Below are 20,310 nucleotides of genomic sequence, written 5' to 3'. Positions count from 1 at the left end.
TGTGTTGATATATAAATTCATAACTGGAACTTATGATTTTCTGCAGAATTCAATTCTGAATAAATTAAACAGTAAAATATACCCAAAAATATCCCAAACTTATAACAAATAAACTAGTGTTCGGATATTACAGCACTTTTTATCGTTACAATCGTGGTCAGGTGGCAATAGTGCCCACTGCACGCTGCATACAGAGCTAGAGTCATTAACCTCCGAAGGTATTTAATTAATCATAAGGTCTGCACTTCATTTCATTTCATGTGGTGTTTTAAGACATGTTGGCGCAAGCAGGAAAACGGGCCTGTCAGTTACTGCACTGTTGGATGCTAGGCTTGGCAAGAGAACCAATGATTGAGGATACCTTATGAGGCAGAGAATATTTCCCTTAAAACTTGCTAATATGATTTGATTTTACAGAGCTTCGCAACAATGGGGGCATTTTGATGCGTTGCATATGATTTGATTTTACACAGCTTTGCAAGAATGTGGGTATTTTGATGCATATTTTACACTTGAAACTAGTTTTAGCAAATGATAATATATTATATTTGGGTGTTATACATATTTTTGAAAAAATTATTGTATTTAGAGGTGCTTTTTAATTTAGTAGGGAAGAGATGTAATATCTTGTCTTATCTTCTTATATAAATATTTTTTTTAAGCTTGGCAGGAACATGTCTATTATATCACTCTCAACTGGGTGGGGAATTGAACTAGTAACTTCATATCAAAGAACACCCAATTACCATCTATCCAAAACCCTGTAAACGTTATATAAATATTTTGATTCTACAAAAAAAAAACATTAATAATTAAATCAAATTGAAGTCAAATGATTACAATTGAAGTTAAATAACCCCGTAAACGTTATATAAATATTTTGATTCTACAAAAAAAAAAACATTAATAATTAAATCAAATTGAAGTCAAATGATTACGATTGAAGTTAAATAATGGTTACGATGAGTTGTTTTTGGACTCTGGATTTTGACAACCCATAGTTTTGCCAATAATATTTTTATGTAAAAAGAAATATTATGAGACTATCCTGAAGGTACTTCAAAACCATACTACAAGTGACGACTGAAGGAAGCATCATGTAACCACCATACATAATCTCTTTCGATTTCGAGGATGGTACATCCACTGTCAATATTTCAATAACCTCTTCTGGATCCATCGGGTGAGGCTTAGCATCTCTCTGTAATATGGATTGAGCAATTTAAATCAGCTCGCAGTGACATTGGTATGGTATGTAAGCCAAGATCAAGAGCAACCATTAGAAGTGGGAATTGAATCTAAGAGGCAGCTTTAGAGAGCTGATCTACGATTGAACAATAATGGAATATGATGCAATAAATCAAAAAGTAAGAGGCGATGAGTCCCAACCTTAGGATCTATTTGTAGAACAAACATTTTATATTTCCAGATCATGGATTCTATAAACATTACCTCCAAAAGACCGGGATGATATCATCAGGTATAAACTTCATTAGATTTCCCCCTTGCAGTTGTGCCTACAAATAACATGTGCATTCCATTGATGATTCTGTTATGGATTCCAGCCAACCTCCGCCAACAGTGAATTACTATGTCTGACCAAAAAAAGCACAATGCCGTAGCTGCCTAAACCAACGATGACTGAAAGTTGAAATACAAAAAATCCTTCACAGTCCTGCTTGACCTCAGCTAAACGATGTAGTTCTGCTAAGATAAAGTTTAGAGATAGTGAGAACTGACTCATTTGACATTTGCATTATTAAAATTGGGTTTAGAACACCTTGCCATGCAGCCAAGGTTAGTCCAGACTCCAAATGGGAGATAACATAAATTTCACCGGCTTATTGAGAATTCTGATGAAAGATGAATTGAAACTGTGGTTTACTCTGTGTGATTACGGTAGAGAGGGATACATAAATTTCATAGGCCAAGAGTCACCATAGAAAAAAAGAATAGCGCTGGACTCTGGAGAAATCCACCTATCCAATGAATTCTATTTATGAATAAACACTGACTTGTATACATAATAAACAGTAGGATGTAGAGCTTGGTGGTGCAGTTAATTTTCTACCACACTCCTGGGTCTACTTAGCACCTTAAAGTTCACCTTTTTCACATCGTTACAAAATTGTAAAATAAATAAAAATATTAATACTGAACAACTTACCTCTTCAGAAAGCTCCATTCTCACACAGTCTTCTAAAGACTGATGTTTTTCTGACAGCATGCCGCAAGGAACTCCATACATGTAACAATTGACCCCCTGAAGCCAACACAACAATGGCTAATGATATTGCAAGAAAAACTCAATAAACTGTGATCCAATCTACAAATCAAGGTCCCAAAGCTCCAGCCCAAACAGTGAAATGTAAACAAAGCTTCAAATCTCATCTTGAAGATCTTGACCCTATGCACTACTGGTAAAAACTGACACTTCCTCCATCAGTGTCTATCTTTACAATTCACCAATACCAGAAATATCTCCTTGTTAGCTGGTTTGATATAACCTTATTACTCTGATCATTACTTGCTTTCATGTCAGACTAACCCCACCTACTTGAGCAGCAATTTGTAAGGTTTTGTATGGGCTTAAACTCACAAAAATGTTGAAAATGTCAACAAGTATGATTTTACCTGAGCATATTGTTTGATGATGGTAACAGATTTTGTGAGGGTGTCATAAGGAAAAACAGTACAAAAATGGAAGGAACGAGTTTTTGCACCCACAATATCATACTCCACAATTTTTCTTTCACACTTGCTGGGATCTGCTACTTCTTCCTTGCTCGGTGGGTGCTGAAATTCAAAACAACTAATAATTACTTTTGTTAAGAGTATAGAAATACAAAGCAACTGGAATCTATCTATTTATATATACATAACCCACCTTGACAACACAGTTCTAGACATTCAGATAACGAGAATAACGAAATTCCCTTTTTTGGATATGGTCAAAGTGGACAGAATCTGCCCATGGTATTTATCGTGGTATTCACCCATGGAATTGGCCCATGGTATTTTTCTTCGTTTTTTGAGGGAAAACAATAAAATAAAGTCTCTAGAGAGTCCATCAAGCCTATAAAAGGGGATAGGAGCTTAACATTGTGATCATTTTGAGTCTATCTATCTAATTGTGTTTTGTTGAAAACTTGGCATGGCCAGTTCCAGTTTGATCCCAGGGATGAAAACCCCATGGGTGAGATTTCTCTGGTGGATCCATCCAGGATCCACGATTGTGCTTAAGTATCTTTAATTTCCCTGTTGATGGGCAGCCATACATGCCACAGACACGGGCTTTAGCAGGTCTTATGTGGGCATGTAATTTTATTTTCAGTTATTTACATAAATAAGAGGCTGCATTCTCAGATCTGTTTTGTATTCGGTATTTTTACTGCAAGAATTTTATTAGAACACTTAGAGTGTACCAGATCTGTTAAAAATTTTGTTGTTTGGGATATTACAGTGGTATTAGAGCTGGTTTTCCTGTCAGCCTGAGGGTTTATTGTAGATTAATTTTGAGACAAGGTTGAGGGCTTCAGGAGGAACTAGTTTTCGGTGATCTTCCATAATCACCCTAGCTAGAATCTCGTCAATTTCGATGGTTCTCCATAACCACCCTAGTTGACCATTGCAGAGAAATTACTTGTCCATCATTGAGTTTGATTTGCAGTTGTCTTTCAGATCATTCCACCAGATGCCGAAGAAAATATATTTGCTGGGGTTTTGCCAAATAAGCGTGAAATGTTGTGCAGGTCGAATTTTTAATTATGTGTGGAGGTGAACTTTAAAGAAACCGAAACCCTTGAAGCTGCGGTATCATTTTTAGGGTTTCTAATATAAAAGTCGATTTCCAATTGGGGATCGAATTCTGAAATATCATAATCAGTCTTCGGATTAATTGCTGTCAAAACTGCCCAGATTTGAAAGATTCGTGTTATTGAAGGGAATCACCATAGTTATCAAGCCGCGTATATTAAAGGTTGTGGGGCGCATCGGGCGAGGTGGACCACCAACCATTGTGCTGAGGATCAGGGGGCCGTGTGAGGGGCGTGGTAAAAACTCTCGTGCGCAGTGGGCCGACAGCACATCAACAAGTGAGATGAAGATCATTGATTTTGGTAGGTTGTGAAGCCTCACTTCGTTCGCAGAGAAGGCAGAAGATCGAAGGCCCTCTTCAAACCATGCAGATTTTCTTGAGGAGGCCAAGCCACAAGAGGGGCCACAGACTGCAAGCAGCGCCAAATCTAGTCGTTGTGTCATCGAGGGGAGGGTTTGGTGCCACGTAAAGCCTAAAGATTCAAGATAGTCGCAGGCGAGTCTCACCCTCGCACAGGGAACGACATTTCCACATAATCATTGCCCAGTCACAGATCACATTCCCATGATACGAGTTTGTCATTTGTAGCAAGCAACTTGTTGTGCAGAGATCAGATTGACCGTGTTGGGATCGATGGAAATATTTCTCTGGGGAGCCATCACATGTTAAGACACGTCAATCACATTCACTTCAGTTTGTGACGCTGAATTCATAAGGGTGCAAAGTGTGGAGCGCATCATGTTACAGAAGGCTACCATTAATTTGCAAAGGAGGGAGGAAATGCTTGGTAAAATTTTGGTTTGTTGGTGATCCTGTTTTCCCAAGGGTTGTTGATTATCAGTTAAACGGACACAGAAGTGACCTTGAGCATCGACCTCTTCTGAGCATTCTCACAAGCAACAGAAATTGAAGATAGGTTCGTGTTGCGTTTTAATGAACCGAAACTGGTGTCGCACTAAATGCCACCACCGCCCTGCAACTTCCGCACCAGCAAATCCACCAAACAGTGCCAGCGTGAGCCCCGACACCAGTCTCAGCCCCAAGGATGGCATGAATGCATGAGTGCCGAATTTTTTTGGGTAGATCGTCATGGCTTGGTGAATAATAATACAATTTGTTTTGTTGCGTCTCCATATGGTAAGAGAATAGAACTACTTTTGTCCAAATCTTTTATGACGTAATGTGTTAACCTTGAAACAAGAAGTGTTGCCCAGTGACATTTTTGGTTGAACAGAATTCCTTATTGTTGGTCGATAGCTAATTTGGTTAAGGGAGTGTTGACTAAAGGGATGATGAAACTATTATAAATTCCCTCATTTAATACCTGGGGCTGGTTTTGATTCTTGGCTAGGTTCAATATCATGTTGGATATGGATATGGGCATCTTCAATGGTGTTCATGTGTTCATATATAGTACTTGGTTAGTTAAAAGGATAGTTCTTTGGCCAAACATGTTAGACAGTTTCTAGTATCGAGCAAATCTGGAGCATTACTCACAGCCAAGACCAAGATCTAGTGTTAGAACTCTATGTTCTATGAGTAAACCTATAGCCATCAAATTGGGAGGAAAAATAACAGCGCTGAGAATTTCTTCTACACCAGCTATTGTTGCATTGGGTTATTATTTTCTTCATTATTATTTGCAGGTGTTCAATTTTCTTATAGAGGCTAAAGATTTATCATTTGTTTTCTTTCAAGCTCAGTATAAATCAATTTCTCAAAAGGATGTTATGTTATGTTATCTCCAATAGCTTGAGCTAGCTGGACCCAAGTTCCAATTGATCTGCTCCTATATATTTGATTGGTATCACCGCATAGGAGATCCAGATCAAGGTCATTATTGCAGGAGAACAATTTGTTTCTACAAAGGTTTATTATCTCTGCTTAAAGGAGGTAAATCAGTTTTATTGAAGAAATCCAAGGAGAGAGAGGAAGAAGACCAACCGTTGAAATCCATTGATGCCAAGCCATAATGTCATCGCTTTACTTTTGGAAACGCCTCAAGAATCAACATAGTAGTACCACTAGTCCTCTACGTTGCAATACTTCGGTGGATCACAAATGGCAACAACTTACAAATCAGAAGCAAGAGCAAAACAACAAGCCTTTCTATCAGAAGATCCATGCTATCCTTCAACAGTCAGAGGATATCCAGAAGGAAGATATCAGAAGCAAGTGTCTCTTTGCACTTGGATTCGAGTTGCAGTATATGAAGTCAAGAGATGCCCTTCTTAAGTTGGAGGAATTAGACGTGTTTATCCAAGGTGGGACAACCAGAATGGAAGAAACTCAGTTGGGCTCTCAAGCCATCCATGCTTGCATTAGTACAATCCAAACTCTGGGAGCATCCTTGTGGAGAGGTCAGGCTCACAGTTGCTTCTTGTCTCAGCAGGATCATAGCGTTAACATTGCCATTATTGCCTTACAATAATGATATCATGAGAGATATATTGCAGTTGATAGTAGAAGCCCTTTAGGGGTTTAACAACATCATGCTTCCTGATTTTCAGAAGTGGTGCAAAATCTTGGAACTCATGGAAGAGTTCAGCTTTGGCACATTCATGTTAAATTTGGGATGTGAGGACTTAATCTTTCAAGTGTTCCAGAACTTTTACACTAGCATTACATCAGCTCATCCAGATCGTGTCAAAACAAGCATGCAAATGATTATGTCATTGTTTTTAGAAGGAGATGTTGACATCTGCAAGATACTAAGATCCAATCTGTTGATCATTTGGAGAAAGGAACTAATTGTATCATCATCTGCCTATGATCTAGTCGAAAAGTTGGTCATGCAAAACATAAAATTGCTCAGAAGAGCGCTGACTAGGAAGGAGTTGAAGAGGATTGATGGAAGAAGCAAGAACAAAGAAAATAAAACCTGTAGCAAGAATGAACTAAGAAGGCAAGGACTATGCTTTATTTGTAAGGGACCTTGGGCACTTAACCATTCATGTCCAGGTGAAAGGAAGGAGGCAACAAGGACAAAACAAAAGGAGATTCAGATCATGAGGATTCATCTGAAGGATCCAAGTAGTCAAGTACAGATGGCGAGCATCAACACAATGTTATTCAGAGAGACTTGCAGGACAAGCTGATGATAATCAGCAAGCTTGACAAAATACATGGGGAAAGGAAGGAGGTAATTCTTCCTAACGATGTGGTAGACTCTTGTAGAACTGAGTCCGTAGATCTCCAGGAGGACATCCATGAAGAGTATGAGCAATCAAGTGTAAATAAGAGTCCACTAGTACCTCCATGTTGGACAACCAGAGAGGATGGACTACAAATTTTCCCCACAGGTAGAGAAGGCCAGGAAGAAGACATTTAAGGAGACTTAAGTGAGGAGCTAGTAATGGTAAACCGGCATGATGAGCATGATCATAAGAGGCAGCATGACAAATATAGTATGCATGATAATCCATTTCAAGAAAGTCGATCAAAGGTTCAAGTTGGAGCTATGATAGTTGAGCATCCTGTGCAAACAAATACAAAGGAATTCAGCAAGGCACCCAAATTGCTAGTAGAGGACTTTCTGGAAAAGATCATGCATTTCAAGACAAATCTTATGATGTTGAAGCAGAGAGTCTGGACAGTTCGAGACACTGTCTTACAGGAAAATAGAAAAATTGAGGAGCTCATAGGGGTATGTGCCGAATCAACGGCCAAGTTGTCTAGTGTTGAGGAACGACTCAAGTCCCTCACAAGGCAACAAGAGGAGTACAGCTGGGAGTTCCAAAACAACCCTCTACAGGAGTACATAGATAAGGCTTGTAGCACTACCAACCCGCCTTTATACATTGGGGATAACAAGGTAGAGTTCTACAAATGGATCATGTTGGGTGATTGGGTGGAGCAGCATGAGTTGAGCATCAGGCAACATCAACATGGTAGACTTATTCCATGCGTAGGCATTCATGCATTATATCCTTCCCACGATATGGATTGGCGAGAGATTATGAGTTGGAATGCTACTGATGGGACTCTCTTATCCGTTGGAACTCTATTGATGGGATACTCTTATCCAAGGGCATATTGCAGCTTGGGCCCTTAAGCACGAGCAATGATGGAGGGCTGAGATGGTATCATAACCCACAGGTCCCAAGACTTAGGTGGCATTGGGATCTAGGGGAATCTATTGGGGGCAGGATTGATCGGAGGATTGTTTGGGATCCAGGTATCGAAGGATCCATTCAGGATCATTTAGCATGGAGGCATGGAATAACACACTAGGTTGTATGGGATCCTAGTATCAATATACAAATGTTTTTGTTATGGATAGAAGTGGATTGCTTGAGGGCAAGCAATCTTTGGGCGGGAGGATTTGTAATATTCCTTTTTTTGGATATGGTCAAAGTGGACAAAATCTTTCCATGGTATTCACCCATGGCATTGGCCCATGGTATTTGCCTTCGTTTTTCGAGGGAAAACAATAAAATAAAGTCTCTAGAGAGTCCATCAAGCCTATAAAAAGGGATAGGAGCCTAACAGTGTGATCATTCTGAATCTATCTATCTAATTGTGTTTTGTTGAGAACTTGGTGTGGCCAGTTCCAGTTTGATCCCAGGGACGAAAACCCCGTGGGTGAGATTTCTCTTGTGGATCCATGATTGTGCTTCAGTATCTTTAATTTCCCTGTTGATGGGAAGCCATACTTGCCACAAACATGGGCTTTAGCAGGTCTTATGTGGGCATGTAATTTTGTTTTCAGTTATTTACATAAATAAGAGGCTGCATTCTCAGATCTGTTTTGTGTTCGGTGTTTTTACTGCAAGAATTTTATTAGAACACTTAGAGTGTACCAGATCTGTTAAAAATTTTGATGTTTGGGATATTACAAGTTTCTCCTATACCAACGAGGCAGCCCAATGTTACAGTCAATTGCCTTTGTCAAGCTGCTATGAATCAATTTTATTAGAACACTCAGAGTGTACCAGATCTGTTAAAAATTTTGATGTTTGGGATATTACAAGTTTCTCCTATACCAACGAGGCAGCCCAATGTTACAGTCAATTGCCTTTGTCAAGCTGCTATGAATCAAAATGGGTAATGCTAAATCAATCCCAAAATACTTCAAATCAAAATTGATATTGTATTTTACCTTCAATATTTTGAATTCAAATTCTGAATCTGGATGTGAATGTATAGTCGATGACTGAGAAGCAGGAATGTGTTTTGTGGTTGTAGAAATTTTGTGCAAAAGGGAACCTGGTTGATTTTGCAGATGCCCGCTCAGATTGATTGTTTTCAAAAATGATTAGTGGATGAAAAACATGAGAACCGGGCTGTCTTGCAGTCTATCAATGGTACGCAAATAACTAGTCAGAGAAAAAGAGATTTAATGGGCCACTAAAGAAATGCATTGTAAAAATTTGGTTGAAGAGCAATAATTTCAAAGCGCATGCAGATGGGATTAAGGTGGAGCATGGTTTACCATTTGTATTGAATGAAGCGCTTGAAGTCACTCCTGTGTTCTCACCTGCGGAATTGGTTCAGAGTAACCCGTGAGCTATTGAGGCATCTAATCGAGACTTCAAAAAAATGGCACAGCATGGAGCTCCGTTGCCCTCTAACAAAGTCATACTTGAACCAATTATTCGCAAATCTAATGTATAACTTTTTTTAATTATAATTTAATTCTAAAATAAATCTAATCAAACCTTAAAATGGATATAAAATCTTCGTAAATGCGCCTCTAATATATTCTATATTTACTTTTGAAATATTTTGAAATATAATAATTTGAGTTATTTTAAATAAAATAATTTAACATAAGATAAATTAGTTAGTGTTAAGTTAAACATTAATAACAAAAAATATGAAATACTTGGTAAAAGTCTAAGTTGAAGGAAGTTAAAAAGTTTCTTAATGGAGCGGGGATTATTTTTAGCCTCAATGAAGAAAGAGTGATCCAATATGCTTGGGGCCTAGGCACATCAACCAACAACTCAACTGAATATTTAGCATTATGGAAAGGATTAGATTTGGCAATTTCAAAGGAAATTCGTCATCTTTCTATCTTTGATGACTCTATGATAGTAATCCATCAAGTAGTCAAGATTAAGGAGAATTTAGAGCAACTCCAAATCCCCATTCTACATAGGATTAGTTTTCAAATTGCTAATTTTGATAGTGTGGAATTTTTTCACATTAAAAGTAACCTTAACCTGGTGGCAAATTCGTTGGCAAATATAGGTGCCACATTGGATCAAGGAGAATTGGTTTTGAATGAGGGGAATCCTACTCATCATCCACTACCATGACAAGTATGAAGACAAAGTTAGTTAGTGATGTCATAATTCGAATAACGGGAAGGGACGTCCCATGTCCCTTTGTCAGTGCAACAATAGGCACATCATTACATTCCTTTAATACCCTATTGTTCTGGTGACTTGTTTCAATTGCAAGGATTGAGTTTTGTGTTATCTTCTAGAATACCCACATATCCCACGATCTATTAGTGGATAGATGTATGTTGGCTCCGAAGGATAATAAATTTGAGTGAAGGCAAGGAATTAGTAGCTCTGCACTTCATGTACAGGAAACATGTTTGAGCTCGATAACATTAATGGATCCTAGTATCAGCTGCAGGAAGGAAATCATGGTTGAAGATTTCAATATCTGGCACTTGCCTGGGAAGCACAACGACATTGAAGGCACTGGAAGGACATTCGAATTGGAGAGGGCAGCAAAGCTTGGGTATAAGAGGAGACAACATGATTCTGATGTAGTAGAGTGGCTCAATTGGTTCTCATATCGTTTGGGTGATTTTAGAGATAGTGTTGTGGTGTTTCTAATGGAGAATTTGCACATTGTTGATCCAGCATTAGGGGCACTGGGGAGTAGGAAATTAAGGGGATTAGACAATTAAGCAAACAATGAGGTGGAAGATGACAACACTAATGGAAGATTTGCGTAGAACAGGAGTACAGTTTGTTTGGATCGCAGCCTGTGAAACAAGGTTTGCATAATTGAAGCAGAGGATGGTTACATCACTTATCCTCGTGTTCCCGGATTGGAGTAAGATTTTTCATGTGCATGTGGGTTCCTTTGGCATAGCACTGGGAAATGTATTAGCACAACCAGGGGAAGAAACACTAGATTATTCAGTGTACTTTGCAAGTAGGGCATTCTATAGGGCTGAGCAGAATCACACCACCACAGAGCATGAAGGATTGGCAATGGTCTATGTGCTCTATAAGTTTTGACATCACCTACTGGGTCATCAATTTCATTTTTCATGGACCACTCGGCATTTCAGAATTTGGTCAACAAGCTAGGCTTAGAAGGGTGGATATGCCATTGGCCGTTGTTGTTTCAATCATTTTCTTTTGAAGTGGTTTTGAAGCCAGGAAAGCAGAATGCTGGGCCTTTTCATATTTCTCAGTTACAACATGGGCATACTACAAGGACAGTTAATGAACTACCCGAAACTACTATGTTTCATGTAGAGGCCATTCAATACTTCTTTGCTAAGATTGTGTCATTCCTGTTATCACCCCAAGAAACTCTCCTAGGTTGTATCTCGGAGATGCTCGAGAACATTACAAAACTCAACTTAATGTTGGAAATGGATGAATGGAAGGAATGATGCTTGTCCAAGCTAGATAACCACTTCTACTATGCTTAACTCCAGACATGGGTGAACACCCCCAGACTACAAGGCTTTAGACCACCAATTACTCACAGTTTAAGGAATAGGTGAACATGGAGAACACTGACCACACCAGTAGATGCATAGGGCCCTCTGATGGCCGGCTGCAACCAGTAAAGAGGTCTACAAATCTGTTTCCTAATGCATAGACATGATGACAGCTCTCTGTCACTAAGTAAACAGAAACCTGAATAACACATTCACTGATACAAGCAAGATTCTAACACAAAGGTGGGATGACAGCCCCTCTAATGCTAAATATCAAGAGTACATGAAAACTGCATAACAGGCACAGTCTAGAACAGAATAGAAGTGGACAGTGAGCAATTAACAACAAAAGAAGCTTGTATTAGCTGAAAATGAAGACCAGACGCTGCAAGTATCAAAGTAGTTACAGTCTCCAGAAGTTGAACCTTACATCAAAACTACAACCATCAACCATCTCCTAGATTACATCTGTTTTCATAGTATATATAGAGTTTGATTACAAAGATGTTCTGTTGTTTTATGCGTGGATGGGTCATAATTGACCACCAACCGCTTTAACTATCTGATGGAGTCTTTGGTGCTATCTGCTTGCTTCAGTGAACAGATTTGATCTTCTTGGATGCTCTGTTGTCCTTCTCGAGCAGCTGGAGTGTAGTATGGAAGAAGTTCCATAACTGGTAAATGTTGTGATCTGCTCGAGGCTTGTCCTTTTTCTTCTCGTCCATTCTGTTTCTTGAATGCAGTTGTTGGGGATGAAATGCACCGGGTACTAACACTGGCCACCTTCGTGCTTCGGATGCACAAAGCAATTAAGGAACGTGGACTTCATAGCAGGTGGATAAACTGAACAGAGAAAAGAGACTGGCCGTTGGATCACGCAGATGGACGACGTAGATTGGTTTGCAGAAGATATCGGGAGATATGAGAGCGGGGTGGACAAGGGCCGTTGGATTAAATACAGGCGGATCCAACGATCATCGGGGGTAGAAGATGCGCTGGGGTTAATGTGCGATTGCGATTAGATCGCATCGCAATATCGCATCGGCGGAGTCAAGGGGTGTAGCCTTTATATATGGATGCGATTTGTGATAGCGATAAGATCGCATCGCAATATCGCATCGGTGGAGTCAAGGGGCGTAGCCTTTATATATGGATGCGATTTGCGATAGTGATCATATCGCATCGGCGGAGTCAAGGGGCGTAGCCTTTATATATGGATGCAATTTGCGATAGCGATCAGATCGCATCGCAATATCGCATCGACGGAAGTCAAGGGGCGTAGGCTTTATACACAGATGCATGCGATTTGCGATAGCGATTAAAACGCATCGCAATATCGCATCGGCGGAGGGTTTATGAAGGCGTGCGAGTATATGAGCGCAAGTTATATGTGGTTTTAACTTTAGCGCTCTGGGAGCTAAGGAAATATGGATTTATATAGGGTTACAGAGGTAAAACGAAGATCGCAGGAGTATGAGAATATAGGCGGAGTAAAGGGAAAAAATGAAGGCAGCGGGGTGAAAGGGAGTAAGCGAGGTGAAGGAGAAGGAGGACAATAACCGGTGGAGACCTCTTCTGAGCAAGAAACCAAGGACCGAGCTTACTTCCACTCTTTGAAAATCAGCAACATGTAGCAGAGCTAACACTGGCTCCTTCTAGGGATGAGATCCTCCCTGTGAGGTCTCAAGAACTGCAGACCAATGCCTTCATACAAAACAAGCTTAAAAACTTTTGCCTAGTATTCCATTGGGCATGGAGTCTAATTAAGTCTACGCTAAAACCTGTAAAATAACATGCTTACAATCATTAAGGCTCGAAAACCTTAAACAACATAAATCTTCAAAAACTGCCCATTTACTGGGCGATCAAAATCGTTTCCCCTCCTCTCGGCCGGCCTATCAGTCGATTCATCAAAGATCTGCAAAATTGGGTTGATTTGATCCTCTACCTCAAAGAGTTTAGGGCATTTGACCTTATCAGGTAGAGATGGCTTATATTTCACCCCCTCTTTGTATGCTCTCATCCTTGGATGTTCTTCATAGGAGCCTTTGTACACCTGTTGAATAACAACGGTTGTTGTGTACTTGTCTATGTCATCTGTGGCCTACACGATTAATATAAATGGTGAACCAATGCATTCTTGTGTGGAGGACACAAAGACTTCATCTGCTCCTGCATCTTTCTTAGAACAGTTCACATCCAAGGAAGTGTCCCAAAATTGTGCATCTTCTTCCTTTGTGATCTGGCAAACTGCCCTTTCAAACTGTGTGGAGGCCGACTGGGCAGGCTCCGGGATATCAAGACAGATATTATCCATATCAGCCTTAGGCATTGAATTATGGCCTGCTTCAGTGCCTAATGGGCAATTATGAGGGATTGTCACTTGGACAGACAAAGAAGCAAAAGATGATGGGGAGCTTTCTTCTCCCTTTTTGATCACTGGGCTGGGGATATCAGCAGGTTGGCCAATTTGAAGATCTGCATAGTCATGGGAAGATGGGTTGGCTTCAAGCTTAGGGTCTTCGAGGATGGTGGGACCTGTTGCTGGTTGCTTCTGCTGATAAGCTTGTTGTTCTGCAGGTACAACAAACTCATGAGCAGTGCCTCTGGATAATGACTCTTCATAGGCAGCTCTGGTTAAGAAAGGGGCACTGCCCTTATCTTCCAAACCATGGACCTCATCCTCTTCTTCAAAATGCTCTTCCTCCATGACTATACTCTGAAAAAGGGTCTTCACCCTTTTGTCTTCGTTTGCATCTTTGTTTCTTTGCAAAATCTGCAACTGCCCCTTCGCTCCTCTATATGGATTTGGATTTGAAAGAGCATAGGTACTAGGAGCTCTTGCTTCTTCAGAATGCTGCTCGGCCTTCAATTTGGAAACTTCAGAGGCTAATAGCTCTATCATCTTGGTTATTTTATCAATCTTAAGATCTGAGGATGATGAGGACTCACCCCCCTGTCTTCTCCTTTCAGCATCACCTTCGAGCCTCTCTGCAGCTATGATGTTTGATTCTACTTCAAAGGCTGCATCTTGCATATCAGCCAAAGAAGCACATCTTCTTTCCCTGAGTAGCAAACAAAAATGAGAATCGAAGGCATTGGCATAAGTAAGCATAGCAGAAGTAGGGGTAGGCTTTACTTCATATGGTATTCTGCTGTACATATGGTTGAATCTCTTGGTGAAATCAAACAACAGCTCACCATTCTCCCTCTGCAGGTTCCCAAATTCAGTATGATAATAGAGCAGATCTTTCTTATCCCCCCAATGCTTTAGGAACACATCATCTAAGGCATCAATGTCTGCTATAGACCTAGGGGTTAATTCTCTGAACCATTTTCTAGCTTCTCCATCTAGGCTTTGGACAAAAACCCTCATCCACACATCATTTTCATTAATATCTAGATTATCGGCATAGCTATAAAAGGACTTTAGATGTTCCTCAACTGATACTCCCTCTGTACCAGTAAACTTAGGCATATATTTCTGATAATCTCCTGTAGGCATGGGATTCAAAGGAACAGGCAAGACCAAGGGTCCATATCTAGCAGCTATGATTCTTTCTATCTTCGTGTGTGCTTGTTGGCCTGCCATGACTGGGGTAGGTGAAAGGATACTGGTAGATTGAGTAGTATGGGACAATGCAATGGATGACAGAGACAACGAGATGTTATGGACTATATGGGATGCTTTCTTTGGACTTAGATCCAAATGGGAACTAAATGAACCAGGAGCTGTATGAATCTATGTAGGAATTTTCTCACTAGCAGTACTAGGCTCTATATCTTCAAATTGTATATTCTCAACTATAACCTTCTCTTGCAGAGACACATAAGATTTCTTAGGCTTACCTGATCCTGATGCTCCTTTCTGCGAAGTTTTCTTCTGCTTAACAATCTTCTCAGGGTCAGGCACTGGATCAGCTGGTGATTTCTGAGGATTTCTTCGAGTATCTCTCACAAACTGAGCCAGGACTATAATGTGGAGTCGCCAAAGGTTGGTATTCCTCCAGTGGAGTCGCCAAATAGATGATTACAACCAGAAATGTGTCCAAACCTTGTCTATCATCAAAGTTTGGAACTGTGTCGTTCTCCTAGGGAAGCTGAGCTTCAATCTCCTCTCCCTGGTAATGGCGCCAATTAATGTTATCACCCCAAGAAACTCTCCTAGGTTGTATCTCGGAGATGCTTGGGAACATTACAAAACTCAACTTAATGTTGGAAATGGATGAATGGAAGGAATGATGCTTGTCCAAGCCAGATAACCACTTCTACTATGCTTAACTCCAGACATGGGTGAACACCCCCAGACTACAAGGCTTTAGACCACCAATTACTCACAGTTTAAGGAATGGGTGAACATGGAGAATACTAACCACACCAGTAGATGCACAGGGCCTTGTGATGGCCGACTGCAACCAGTAAAGAGGTCTGCAAATCTGTTTCCTAATGCACAGACAGGATGATAGCTCTCTATCACTAAGTAAACAGAAACCTGAAGAACACATTCACTGATACATGCAATATACAGAGGTGGGATGACAACCCCTCTAATGCTAAATATCAAGAGTACATGAAAACTGCATAACAGGCACAACCTAGAACAGAATAGAAATGGACAGTGAGAAATTAACAGCAAAAGAAGCTTGTATTAGCTGAAAATGAAGACCAGACGCTGCAAGTATCAAAGTAGTTACAGTCTCCAGAAGTTGAACCTTACATCAAAACTACAACCATCAACCATCTCCTAGATTACATATGTTTTCAGAGTATATATAGGGTTTGATTACAAAGATGTTTTGTTGTTCTATGCGTGGAGGGGTCATAATTGACCACCAACCGCTTTAACTGTCTGATGGAGTCTTTGGTGTTATCTGCTTGTTTCAGTGAACAGATTTGATCTTCTTGGATGCTCTGTTGTCCTTCTCGAGCAGGTGGAGTGTAGTATGGAAGAAGTTCCATAACTGGTAAATGATGTGAACTGCTCGAGGCTTGTCCTTTTTCTTCTCGTCCATTTTGTTTCTTGAATGCAGTGGTTGGGGATGAAATGCGTCGGGTACTAACACTGGCCACCTTTGTCCTTCGGATGCACAGAGCAGTTAAGGAACGCAGACTTCATGGCGGGTGGACAAGCTGAACAGAGGAACGAGACTGGCCGTTGGATCATGCAGATGGACGTCGTAGATTGGTTTGCAGAAGATATCAGGAGATATGAGAGCAGGGTGGATGAGGGCCATTGGATTAAATACGGGCGGATCCAATGATCATCGAGGGCAGAATATGCGCGGGGGTTAATGTGTGATTGGGATTAGGTTGCATTGCAATATCGCATCGGCGGAGTCAAGGGGTGTAGCCTTTATATATGGATGCGATTTGCGATAGCGATCAGATCGCATCGCAATATCGCATTGACAGAGTCAAGGGGCGTAGCCTTTATATATGGATGTGATTTGTGATAGCGATCAGATCGCATCGCAATATCGCATCGGCAGAAGTCAAGGGGCGTAGGCTTTATACACACATGGATGCGATTTGCGATAGCGATTAAATTGCATCGCAATATCGCATTGGCGGAGGGTTTATGAAGGCATGCGAGTATATGAGCGCAGGTTATATGTGGTTTTAACTTTAGTGCTCGGGGAGCTAAGGAAATATGGATTTATATAGGGTTATAGAGGTAAAATGAAGATCGCGAGAGTATGAGAATATAGGCAGAGTGAAGGGAAAAAACAGAGGCAGCGGGGTGAAAAGGAGTAAGCGAGGTGAAGGAGAAGGAGGACAATAACCGGTGCAAACCTCTTCTGAGCAAGAAACCAAGAACCGAGCTTACTTCCACTCTTTGAAAATCAACAACATGTAGTAGAGCTAACAATTCCTCTCCCCTTTGGCCGAGTCACTTAATGTACCTTAGTAGAGGTTCAACACCTAAGGGCTATGATTGGTGACAATGATCACAATTGATCGTACATGCAACTAATTCTTAGTTAATTGTCGGATAGTTGTATAGGTTGGCTACATATATGATTCTATAGAGATGTATGGTGGATCATGAGTGGCTAGTAGTACTATGTGAGGCACCAGTAAATACAGACTTCAGTGAGAATCAGTTCAATTAAATTGATCGAGAAAGGCAGTAAGAAAACTCTAGTTCTGACACTTTACTAGTAGAGTGAAAGCCATAGTTCCGTGCCTGAAGCTCCATGGAAATTAGCTAGTCAAGGACTCTAGCCAGTTTACATTGACTAGAGTCCTTGACATAACCTCCATGGAGTATGTCATTAGTTTGATATCCAGGCGGGGGGGAAATCAATTGACTAAATCAAGAGCGCATTTTTCTCTGCTCAATGAGAATCTTAATTTGTTGGAAGCTAAAATGGTAAGGTCACAACTGGAGATTGAATTGTTGAATGCCAATATGGGAAATTTGGCCATTCTATCTGACTTGGACCCAGTCGAGTAAACCAACGAGGAAGCTAGCAACTTTGGAGCAGAGTCTGTGTCTTATCAAGCTGGGCTTGCAACTCATGGAACTGATGAAATCCTTGACCTCGGGGTGGACCTTGACAAGTAGTTTCTCTTGCTAATCTATGTTTTGTAATTTCATCTTAGTATTAGGAGTTTTTTGGAGATATTACAAGGATAGTGTTCAGAATAGTGGAATGTAGACATAGGAGAATGAGGGACATATCATTTTGCTTAATTTTGAATGCAGATGCTGAAAATACTATCCATTATGTACAAGGTTATGTGAAATATCCTTAAATTGCAGTAACTGGAATTTACTCTTCTAACTGGTTAGCGGTTTATTAATTTTATGATTAATACCGAATAAATCACACTGCAATTCTTTACAAATAAATTCTATGGAAGCTAAATAAAATGTTGGAACTTAGAAAATAGATGCACACATAATAAAATAGACAAATATTTTTAGACTAATAATCCTTGGAAAACCCCTGAAGGGAAAACCAGTGTAGCAGATGAGGGTTTATTTTATTATTATGCAGCAGTAAAATCTAAGTACAATAATTTGGATGCCTTACTGGCAATCCTTCGGAGATAATCTGGCCAAAATATTTGTGAGACAAATTGTCTCTCCACAACTAATCTGACTCCAAAAACTAGATCAATATAGGCTACAAGAAATGCCCCTGCGCAATTCTTGCATAGGCCCTACTCGCACTGCCTCTGGAACTACCTAGAATCTGTCTCTTTGCCTGACTCTGCCTCTAGAAATGACTCACTTGGCTTTTTGATGAAAATCTCAGTCACGAGCAACTGAATCGACCTCCTCTCTAGCTGAATCAAACTAGCCCTTTGAAGCGTCTACGTAGCCTCACTAAAGAATAATGTGGTCTCCCTTTCCTACATTGGAAATTGACTCGAAATGCTCTGGAATCCTCTTGTTTCTCCCTCAATCACTGTTGCTCTGGCTCAAGCTTACTTCCTTATTGAATCACTACACTGGATAGCTCAATCTACCAAGGATTATCTCTCTCCCTCTTGCTCGATGTCTCTTCGAACTATCTTTCTCCATCCCATCGATTTGCTCTTATAATCTCTCATTGGAGCACCAATGGCCATGATTAAATAGTTATCAACAACTAAGATCATCTTAGACTTGATCCATGTGAGTCTCTAGAGATTTCTCGATCTTTCTCAATTAATTGTTGTTAATTAATCAATTTTCCTAAGTTAGGTTGAGTTGTCTCTAGGTGTTTTCTCCCGAAACATTTTCTGAATGTTGGAAATCTTGTGTTTCTTAGCCTCTCTAACACAAATTGAGACTAGAACACTTGTTTGATACTACAAAAACTAACAAGTTATGGCCTTCAAACTAGACTGCATTAATACAAAACATCTCCCCGTCTCTTGAAAGAAGGTTTTTTCTTTACATATTTTTTCTAGTATCATTGAGCTTGATTCTCCTTTGGTGGTTTCACGATAACCAAGACTTGTTCTAATAAGAGGAGATCTCTAGCAACTTAGAATATCATCTAATATTTCAGAGCTCTTTCCAAACTTCAAACTTTGATTCAGTTGATCATTGGTTTTTTCTAAAGCCTTTCTCAAGGAAATAATCTCAACTTCCAGTTTCTCGCAATGTCCCTTTTTTTCCTCGGGTTGGCTTAGTAATATTTCTTCTATGTTTTTTGCCTCTTCTAGTTGGAACTTTATGAGAGAGAGTGTTGATTTATTAAGATCATGATTTTTTTCTTTCTCATGTTTCTGCAACATCTCCTTCCACTTTTTATCGGGTCTTTCTATTTCTTCTAATGCATAGATAAGTTCTCCCTTAAGATCTTCAACATCTTCTTCCTCTAAATTTGATTTCTCTTAATCAGAGTACTAAGCCTCCATGGTCATAAGTAGGAATTTTGTTTTGTCATTATCAGATGCATATCCATTTTTTTATTCTAGTGAGCCACATCTTTCATTTTCACACTCATAAGATTTTCTCTTATCTTTGTGTTTTTCTTTATCTTTACTATTTACCAAAATTACATGTGGACATATAGATGCAATATGACATCTTCTTCTACAATTACAACAAAATAGTAGACTACCTTTTCCTTTGCTAATTCCTCTTGAGATAGATTGCACTTCTTTTGCATCTAATACATCATTGGAACTATCAAAGGCTTAGAGATTTTTCACTTCTTCATCTAAATCTGATATCTCCTTATCAATGCATTGAGTCTTCATAACCATGAATAGAAACTCTTCTTGGTCTTCATCAAATGCATATTCATCATTGTCTTTTGGTGAGCTTCTATATTCCTTCGAATAGAGGCTTTTCTTCTCGAAATACATTCCCTTCTTATTTTCATTAAATTTGCTTCAATCTTTATAT

At 39.8% G+C, this 20,310-nt stretch overlaps 1 protein-coding gene across 2 annotated transcripts; it reads right to left on the bottom strand.

Moving 5' to 3' along the window:
- Positions 1 to 959: 959 nt before the first annotated feature.
- Positions 960 to 9,395, bottom strand: LOC149236489 (uncharacterized). 2 transcript variants are annotated; one of them, XM_089372406.1, is made up of 5 exons: positions 9,252 to 9,395; positions 2,635 to 2,796; positions 2,168 to 2,263; positions 1,453 to 1,517; positions 960 to 1,201 (listed from the first exon to the last, which is right to left on the bottom strand). In XM_089372406.1, exons 1-5 carry the CDS (start codon positions 9,252 to 9,254, stop codon positions 1,150 to 1,152), a joined length of 378 nt encoding a protein of 125 aa, XP_089228532.1. In that variant the 5' UTR covers positions 9,255 to 9,395; the 3' UTR covers positions 960 to 1,149. The 2 variants fall into 2 exon arrangements, with proteins under 2 accessions (XP_089228532.1, XP_089228533.1); XM_089372407.1 differs by having other exon boundaries at positions 2,728 to 2,796.
- Positions 9,396 to 20,310: the final 10,915 nt, after the last annotated feature.

The sequence above is a fragment of the Pinus tabuliformis genome, chromosome 8 (assembly GCF_031772625.1).
Source record: "Pinus tabuliformis cultivar Carrire ecotype Pingquan chromosome 8, CPIR1, whole genome shotgun sequence".
NCBI lineage: Eukaryota > Viridiplantae > Streptophyta > Pinopsida > Pinales > Pinaceae > Pinus > Pinus tabuliformis.
The sequence above is the reverse complement of the archived record's forward strand: the minus strand, read 5'-3'. Positions and strand labels throughout refer to the sequence as shown.